This window comes from Capra hircus, chromosome 19, assembly GCF_001704415.2.
Source record: "Capra hircus breed San Clemente chromosome 19, ASM170441v1, whole genome shotgun sequence".
Classification (NCBI taxonomy): domain Eukaryota; kingdom Metazoa; phylum Chordata; class Mammalia; order Artiodactyla; family Bovidae; genus Capra; species Capra hircus.
Window position 1 is genome coordinate 23,918,958 of NC_030826.1, and position 10,263 is coordinate 23,929,220.

Sequence of the window (10,263 nt, forward strand, 5' to 3'; positions counted from 1 at the left end):
GCTCTGTCTCCAGTATCTTTAGGAAGAAATAATAGTGTCACAAAAACCTGAATTTCAGAATGAACTTATTTCTATGAGAAACTGGCTCTTAGGTGCTTTGTAAAACTATTTTATATTTTTCTCATCACCATCATTACAATTTTTACAGGACCCCAATTCTCTATAATCAGAATCTCTATCATTGGAAATGACTTATTTTCTTCATTTCTCTTCAACACAAAACAATAATCCAACTTTCCTAAAACATTCTTACCCCTTGGCTTCTGAGAGACATAATACATTGGTTTTTCCCACACTTGCCTGGTCAGACATCCTCAGTACTCTACTGGCTTCTGTTTTGTCTCTATCTTCAACTTGATTGATGTTCCAGGGTTTTTTCCTAAACTCTGTTCTCTTATAATTGTATATTCCATAAGAAGAGGGCTTCCCAGGTGGTGCTAGTGGTCAAGAACCTGGCTGCCAATGCAGAGACAGTGCAGCCTCGCAGGTTACACTCCATGGGGTTGCAGATTTGGACCAGACTGAAGCGACTTAGCACACATGCACCAAGAAAGACCCATCTACTTCAATGGCTTGATTACCATTTAGACTTCAGTTGTAGATGTCTCTCTAAACCATAGAATAATATACTCAATTGCCTGAGTAATATCTCTACTTGGATAGTACATCTACATCTTCAGTTAAACAGATTCCAAAAGAAACACAAGATCTCCCTTTGTGTCTCTCCCAATTCCCTCCTCCTCTAAACTTCCATATCCCAGAAGAAGACTTCCAGGTTAACCATATAAACCGTGAGAGTCTTCTCTGATTTCCTCCTTTTTGTTATCAATACCCAACATCTGTCAACAAGATCCAGAAATTCTTTCTCCTTCACCGACTCCTTATCCACACTGTCACCACCTTAGATCAGCCTGACATCACATGTTGTTTGTACTATTGGAATAATCTTTTTGTGGAAAAAAAAAATGCTATTGAAATATAGTTGATTTACAATGTTGTGTTAGTTTCAGGTGTACAGCAAAGTGAGTCAGGGGTGTGTGTGTGTGTGTGTGTGTGTCTGTGTGTGTCTGTGTTCCTGCACGTACATGCTCAGTTATGTCCAACTCTGCAACTCCATGCACTGTAGCCCAGAAGGCTTCTCTGTCCATGGAATTTCCTAAGCAAGAATACTGGAGTGGGTTGCCATTTCCTACTCCTGGGGAACTTCCTGACCCTGGGATGAAACCCTTGTCTCTGGATATATATATATATCTCCACTCTTTTTTAGATTCTTCTCCCATATAGGCCATTACAGAGAATTGAGTGTACTTCCCTGTGCTATACATTAGGTTCTTATTAGTTATTTATTATATATATTATATATATAATAGGTTATTATTTGGTTCTTATTAGTTATCTATTATACATATATGTTATATGTAGTAGGGTGTATATATCAATCTCAATCTTTGGAACAACCTCTTAATTTATCTCCCTGCTTCCATACTTGAAACCTTCTACATCGGTATCTTTCACCATAGTAAGCATTCTAAGATGAAAAATGGATGACCATTCTCCATAAAGTCTTCATGGATTCTCATTGCTCTTAACACAAAGGCAAATTCCCTTTAAAGGGTGACTCATGACCTCACCCTTGCCTAACTCTGAAACTTCATCTGGCCCCACAACGGTACTCACATTTCCCTCTCCAGCAAAGCTGGACTTAAACACAACACTCTTGCTCCAGCACTTTGCACTCACTGTTCCTCTTCCCTAGAGTTCTCTCCCTTCTGCTCCCTCCTCCCATGGCTTCCCATATTTGTCCTTCACATACATTTCATGTCCTCTGCCCTGCAAACCTTCCCTAGCTCCCCCAGACCAGAGGAGAATGCACTGCTATGTTTCCAAGCGTCCCCACAGCACTGCATGACAATGGGGTCATTTCTCTAGCGCTGCCTTCTTCACCGGAATATAAACTCCACATGGGAAAGGCTCATGTCTGACTTCACAGCTGCTGCAGAGACAGCACCCGGCCCAGTGCCTGCATACAAGTGGTGTTTCATAAACATCCACTGGTTGTCCTTCAGGTTGCAATGTGCATTCCTCCAACTTTAAAGCCAGCAAAACTCCTTTTATGTTAGAATCACTACTCTAACTAATCCCTCTCAGGACAGAAACTTACCACCTTAGACCATTTAGCACTAAATATGACCCTGTATTACAAAATGTATGGAGTAATGTTGTCCCCATGGCATTGATTCTTGTACCTCAGACACACTGTGTGTAGCTCAGTCTCCTGTTCGTGTCCAACTCTTTGCGATCCCATGGACTGTAGCTCATCAGATGCCTCTGCCCGTGGGATTTCCCAGGCAAGAATACTGGAACGGGTTGCCATTTCCTTCTACAGGGGAATCTTCCCAGCCCAGGATCAAAGCCATACCTCCTGCATCCCCTGGGCTGGCAGGCAGACTTTTACCACTGAGCTACCTGAGAAGCCCTTTCAAACACACTCCTATTACACTGATACAGATGATATAGATAATGGAGACATATGCACATATATGGATAGATAGAGATAAAATTCTCCATTGGATCTGATTCTCTGGAGATACCTAACACTCCATAGTGCACCTCAAAGTGGACAAAAAAGCAGAGAAGCATCATTAGATGTGGGAAGCTCTTTCATTACAGACATAACTGAATCCAACAGCTGGGATTTCACCCCTTGATGCTGGCTGATCCAGCTACGTCAGTAGGTTTTCACATGGAATTTACATAGAGGCTAAACACTGGGAAGAGACCCTGGCAAAGGAGCAGGACCCCATTTGTGTGACTGGGGATCACATCTGTATTAAGAGTGTGACTAGCGATCACAAACCAGAGACAGGACTAGGGGATGTTGTCACTGACGGTGCCATGAGCCTCTCACCTTCTTCACTTGTTAAGTCAGTAATTTTCAGGCAGAACTGCACTTGAGGAAATCTAGGGTGATGCTTCTTAAATTTAATAAACCTGAAAAATCTCCTAGGAGTGCTTGTAAACACTGATTTTGATATAGTAGGCTTGCTTCTGCATTCTAATCAGCACCCAGGTAATGCCCCTCGTCCGTCCATGGGCTTCACCATGAGTAGCAAGAATACATGACACTGTTAAAAATAAAGATCACTGGACCCCTGAGATATATAATCACAGTCTTTGAGAGGAAGCCCATACACAGTTCTTAAAGCTCCGAGGTAATTCTAAAATAAAACAAGGGTTCAGAAGTACGGCATTAATACTTACATCAATAGTTGTTAGTAATAAAAATAGATTATAACGTGTGAACCTTAATAAAAATTTCTGAAATGTAATGAAGCTTTGGGAAGCAGAGAGGTAGAAAAGGAAAGCATTACCTAACTTGAAAAACTCTCCTGGAGAATACTGCAAAAACTGAAAAATCAAGACTCTCAGGTCGGAAAAACCCTAATGGACCAGCTTATTTACTCTCTGCCCAGCTTAGTAAGTGTGAGAGGACTGTGACCCGAGATCCTGCTCCCCTTTATTCTTGAAGGTGTGTGAGATAACAGCCTCTAAAGTCATCTCTGGCATCTGGAAAATCCTATCCACATCTCCCATTCTGCACATCCTTGGGCCAAACAGGCCCTGCATCCCAGAGGAGTCTGGGTCCTGGAGGAGCTCATTAAAGACAAAGTAATTACTCGAGGCCTCTCTAGGATACCACCTCCCATGGTGGCTCGGATGGTAAAAATCGGCTTGCAATGCAGGAGATCCAGGTTCAATCCCTGGGTCAGGAAGATACCCTGGAGAAGGGTTTGGCAACACACTCCAGTATTCTTGCCTGGAAAATCCCATGGACAGAGGAACCTGGTGGGCTACAGTCCATGGGGTCACAAGAATCAGGCACAACTGAGCAGTTAACACTTTCACTTTCTCTAGGACAAATGGCCTCAGGGTCCTGGAGCAATGACTGATTACAATCCCTGATCATCCTTGACTATACTTTGGCGAAGGTGGGGATGGAGAGAAGCTCATACATGAAAGCTTAATCACTGACTGTTTAGGGAATGGACAGTAGACGCTTGAGGTTGGAACCTACATTTCCAGAGGTAAAAGAGGATGGAAGTCACTTTTTGTGAAGTCATAAAACAAGCAGGAACCATACGGTAGTACCCTAAAATTTCTGACGAGTGTAACAGGCTGTTTTCTGTGGGCAACAAGAGAGCTTCAGTGGTTTGAGCAAAGTGCCAAGAAAGACATTGGTTTTTTTGGGTTTTCTGTTTTTGTTTTCTGACCATTCTGGGCAGCATGTGAGACCTTAGTTCCCTGACCAGGGATCAATCCATCACTCCCTGAAGTGCAGACTCAGTGTCTTAACCGCTGGACTGCCAGGGAAGTCCCAAGACATATTTTGGAAAGATTCTCAAGGTGGAAGAATCTCTTAGTAAAACACGATTTCCCATAAATGACCTATAACTAACATGGAGTAGTTACCTACATGACACAAACATATGCAGACATTTAGGAAGTACTAGAATAAGAGACAAGAGAAAGACGCCCTGATCATATTCAATTCTTTCTCAAGTCAAGGTAGAAAAGGAAACCCAGTGTGAATCCCACTGAAGTACTTCTGCCTTCTTACTTCTGTGGGAAAACGTACTGGCGCCTGCTACTTCCATCGTCTCTAATACTCCCCAGATGTATCAGAATACTTCCCAGATTCCAGCTCTTCCTGCTGCTGCAGTTATCTATGGCCACAAAGCCATAATTAACTGTTTTTGGCTGTGCTGGGTCTTCCTCGCTGTGTCTGGGCTTTTCTGTAGTTGCCGCGAACAGGGGCTACTCTTGAATCGTGGGGTGTGGGCTTCTCATGGCGGTGGCCTCTCTTGTTGCAGAGCACAGGCTCCTGGTGCACAGGCCTAAGTAGCTGTGGCACACGGGCTTAGTTGCTGTATGGCATGACAGAGGAGCCTGGTGAGCTGAAGTCCACGGGGTCAAAAAAGAGTACACACTTTCTAACACCATACACAAAAATAAACTCAAAATGGATTAAAGATCTAAACGTAAGACCAGAAACTATAAAACTCCTAGAGGAGAACAGGCAAAACACTCTCCGACATAAATCACAGCAGGATCCTCTATGATCCACCTCCCAGAATACTGGGAATAAAAGCAAAAATAAACAAATGGGATCTAATTAAAATTAAAAGCTTCTGCACAACAAAGGAAACTATAAGCAAGGTGAAAAGACAGCCTGCAAAATGGGAGACAATAATAGCAAATGAAGCAAGTGACAAACAACTAATCTCAAAAATATACAAGCAACTTATGCAGCTCAATTCCAGAAAAATAAACGACTCAATCAAAAAATGGGCCAAAGAACTAAATAGACATTTCTCCAAAGAAGACATACGGATGGCTAACAAACACATGAAAAGATGCTCAACATCACTCATTATCAGAGAAATGCAAATCAAGACCACAATGAGGTACCATTTCACACCAGTCAGAATGGCTGTGATCCAAGAGTCTACAAGTAATAAATGCTGGAGAGGGTGTGAAGAAAAGGGAACCCTCTTACACTGTTGGTGGGAATGCAAACTAGTACAGCCACACTAGAACAGTGTGGCGATTCCTTAAAAAACTGGAAATTGAACTGCCTTATGACCCAGCAATCCCACTGCTGGGCATATACACCAAGGAAACCAGAATTGAAAGAGACACATGTACCCCAATGTTCATCGCAGCACTGTTTATAATAGCCAGTACATGGAAGCAACCTAGATGTCCATCAGCAGATGAATGGATAAGAAAGCTGTGGTACATATACACAATGGAGTATTACTCAGTCACCAAAAAGAATACATTTTAATCAGTTCTAATGAGGTGGATGAAACTGGAGCCAATTATACAGAGTGAAGTAAGCCAGAAAGAAAAACACCACACCAATACAGTATACTAACACATATATATGGAATTTAGAAAGACGGTAATGATAACCCTATATGCGAGACAGCAAAAGACACGCAGATGTACAGAACAGACTTTTTGACTCTGAGGGAGAGGGGGAGAGTGGGATGATTTGGGAGAATGGCACTGAAACATGTATGCTATCATATAAGAAATGAATCGCCAGTCTAGGTTCTGCCGGGGGCCAGTGTGAGGAACTCCACCCATGGCAAAGGTCATGAGGAAGGAGGCTTGGCATACGCAAAGGCGTGATCAAGCCTCAGGAAACCCCCTGTTCCCGAGCATCAACCCCAAAACCAGAGTCTGTTTTATGCTCTCACCTACACCTCTGACTTTACGGGGGGCTCTCCCCCATAACCGTTTCTCTCGGAGAAGGAGTAAACGCGCAGCTCCAAGGCAATAAAAATTCTTGGGCATGACAAGAGTGTTTCAGCTTACAGACTCCTCTGAAGGTTATCTAGCCCACCTGTATAGGTTCGTCCGGCCACATGTGATTGTTTACAGCCTCCCAACCTGAGAGGCATGAGATGTTTTAGACTTACTAAAGGCAAATTCTTTTGGGGAGTTAGAAATTATTAGTATGATGGGTTGGTTAGGAATTATATTGGTGAAGGGTTTTTCATTTGTTGTGTCAATAATTGCTGCTAATTCCCTGCTCTGGTGGGACAAGTATGTCTCAGGTCAAACCTCTCTACTGACAGACTAGCTTGTGTGACAGGATTATCCATACTCCTGCCACATGATTGTTTACTACCTCTTAACCATAAACCGCACAGAGAGTTTTGGAGTATTTTGAGAGTCTTAATTAGCATAGGACTTTTTCTTCTTGTTGAATCAATGATTGCCACCAGGCCTCTATATCCTTAGGCACCTGGGAATATATTAATCAATGTATTTGGAATATAGCAAAGGAAATATAGTCATTTTTGATGTTAGCAATACTAGACTTTTTGAGTTAATGGATTTTCTCTTTTGTAATAGATCACTGTACTTTGTTATAAATCACTGTGTCCTTGCTATGTAAGAAGGTAACTTCATCATATCTTAAGACTAAACAGATCTTAAGAGGAGCATTGGTGAAAGGATTTTCATTTGTTAGGCTGATGTTTGCTGCTAAATCTCCATGTTCCCTACCCTTATAATGAATATAACTAGCATATAGGAAGAAATAAGTATTAACCTTTAAACATATAGGAGAAATAAGTATTAACCTTTAAGATTAATCCTGTTAACCTTGGGTTAAATAAATTCCTTTCTTGATTGTAACTCACTACACCCTCACCCTATAGGAATGCAGCTTTATTTGGAGGGTGGTGCCTGGTTTAAGAAAAAACACACTTGGAAGAAATAAGTTTTTTGGTTATCAGAAAGAAAGGATCATAAAATGTCAGCAGGTCTCACTCATGGCCAGAAGATGATGTAATATCCCTAAGACCTTTTTTTATACATTTATGTGAAGCACCTGATTTTAAAGGTCAGGGCTGCTGACCCCCCGGCGACTCTGTATTCATCCCTATGTGTAACAAAAGGTATATAAGCTAACCCCAAAATAAAGAAATCAGATCAGTTTCTGGAAAGACTGATTCCCCCATGTCGCTTCTTTCTTGCTCCTGTTTTTCTGGCTGAATTCCCATCTGGAACATGGATGCTATTCCACGTAATCCAAGTTGTTCAGCCTCCTTTTCTCCACTAATCTTCCTACTACACTATCCATTTCTAATCTCTCTATATCTGTGATTAAATATGTATTTTTCCAAAGACGCCGACTCCGTCCCCACCTTCAAATCACCCTGGATCCACCGGGGCTGGACCCCGGTAGTAGGTTCGATGCAGGATACAGGATGCTTGGGGTTGGTGCACTGGGATAACCCAGAGGGATGGTATGGGGAGGGAGGTGGGACGGGGGTTCAGGAGTGGGAACTTATGTACACCCATGGTGGATTCATGTTGATGTATGGCAAAAGCAATACAGTATTGCAAAGCAAAAAAATAAAAAGAAAAGAAAAGTCCAGTTTACAGGAGGTAAGCAGGGGAAAATTTTGAATTTTAAATAGTACTCACCTCGAGGACACAGTATTATATAATGCATGTTTTTTGTTACTTTTTCAAAAAACGTGATAAATTAATTGTTTAAAAAAGGGACACAGACGCTGAAGAAAAGGCTCTCCTCTCCGCCTTTAGTGTGGCAGACCTGGGTTCTCAGTGGCCTTCCTAGGAGCACGGCATGGCCCGGATGGTGACCTCATATATCCAAAAGGGCCAGGTTTAGGAAGGGATCACTGGCCCAAGAATTTGCTGCCACAGCGGCACACAGTGGGCAAGGAGGCAGCACATCCCAAATTAATGCTATTTTACAAGCTATCGCAGCTGTGCTATTTCTTTTAGTCGCCTCCATGTTTTCAAATGGGAGGATGATGAAAGTAACTACATTGGGAGTTGTCTGGTTCAGTAAATATGAGTATCCTACGGCAGGCCCAGGTTCTGCAGTTTCAGTCTCTTCATTCATGAAACGTCTGTCCAAGGTGGTGGTGGGTCAAGGGCAGAGGGGAGAGGGTGTGTCAACAAGTAAATGAGTAAACCCTTGGTAAATAGTGTTTATTTCAACAGTAAATCAAACATTGAAAACAGTAATGAAAAAAAAAAGGTGGAGGGAGGGCACAAAGATTAATTGGAAAGTTAAAAATGAAGCTTCTTTCAGTTACCTGGAAAGAAAAATGAGAAAACTCCAGCTAGGAGGTCACTGACATCCCCTTTCCAAGTCCTACTACATACCTCCACTGTATCTCTTTTACTTATTGGAAAATATCCTACTAGGTCATTGTAAAAAATAAAAAGAAGATCACTTAAAACTGAAATCTGGGTTAATATCACAATATTGATATTAATATACCTACTAAATAAAATTGTGTAGAAATCCCAACTTTATCATCACCCTAACTTTACAGTCATAGAGAGAAGGCATTTTTCTTCTTGCAAAAGACTCTTCTGAGAGCTCCTTTCATGTCTCTGTTCCTCAGGCTGTAGATGAAGGGGTTCAGCATGGGGGCCACCACAGTGTACATCATAGACATGACAGTCTCCTTAACAGCGGAATTATTAGCTGATGGGCATAAATAGAGACCAATAATTGTCCCATAGAAGAGAGACACCACAGTGAGGTGGGAGCCACAGGTGGAGAAGGCCTTGCAGATGCCCTTGGCAGAAGGGACCTTGAGGATGGAGGACACGATTCGTGCATAAGACATGATGATGAGTAGGAATGGGATGACGATAATGAGCCCTCCAACGAAAAATATCACCAGCTCATTCACTCGAGTGTCAGAGCAGGACAGCTTCAGCAGGGCAGACGAATCACAGAAAAAGTGGGGGATCACATTGTCTTCACAAAAATGCAGCCTGGCCATGAGCAGGGTGTGTAACATGGCATGGAATGTGGTCAGTATCCAGGGCAGCACCACCAGGAAGAGACAGAGCCTGGGGCCCATGATGGCGGTGTAGTGCAGGGGGAAGCAGATGGCCACGTAGTGGTCATAGGCCATGGCCACAAGGAGGAAGTCCTCCAGGTCTGCAAAGAACAGGAAGAAGTACATTTGTGTCAGGCAGCCAGCATAGGGGATGGACGGGTCTTGGCTCTGCATATTCTGCAGCAGTTTGGGCATTGTGACAGAGGAGAAGCAGAGGTCAGAGAAAGACAGGTTACTGAGAAACAAATACATGGGTGTGTGGAGGTGGGGGTCCAGGCAAATGAGGACGAGGATGAGAAGGTTCCCCAGGGTGGTGGTAACATACATGGCCAGGAACAGGGCGTAGAACAGGTTCTGATGCTCTGACTTGATGGGCAGTCCCAGCAGGAGGAACTCTGAGACAGTAGTTTCATTCCTTCCTGTCATGTTCTGTTTCCAGTATCTTTAAGAAGAAATAATAGTGTCCTTGAAAACCTGAATTTAAGAATGAACTTATTGCTATGATAAACTGGCTCTTACATGCTTTGTAAAACTATTTTCTATTTTTCTCATCACAATAATTACAATTTTTACAGGACCCCAGTTCTGTATAATCAGAATCTCTATCTTTGGAAATGATTTATTTTCTTCATTTCTCTTTAACAGGAAACAATATTCCAACTTTCATAAAACATGCTTATCCCTTGGCTTCTGAGACACACAATACATTGGTTTTTCCCACACTTGCCTGGTCAGACATACTCTACTGGCCTCTGTTTTGTCTCTATCTTCAACTTGATTGATGTTCCTAAACACTGTTCTCTTATAATTGTATATACCATAAGAAAAGGGCTTCCGAGGTGGTGCTAGTGGT

The 10,263-nt window shown here is 42.4% G+C and overlaps 1 protein-coding gene across 1 annotated transcript; it reads right to left on the bottom strand.

Moving 5' to 3' along the window:
• Positions 8,892-9,836, bottom strand: LOC102182904 (olfactory receptor 1E2-like). The gene has a single exon (XM_013971959.2). The coding sequence runs from the start codon at positions 9,834-9,836 to the stop codon at positions 8,892-8,894; it is 945 nt and encodes a 314-aa protein (XP_013827413.2).

Coding starts and splice junctions, on each gene's coding strand:
- LOC102182904 (XM_013971959.2), bottom strand. CDS start 9,836: ATGACAGGAAGGAATGAAACTACTGTCTCAGAGTTCCTCCTGCTGGGA.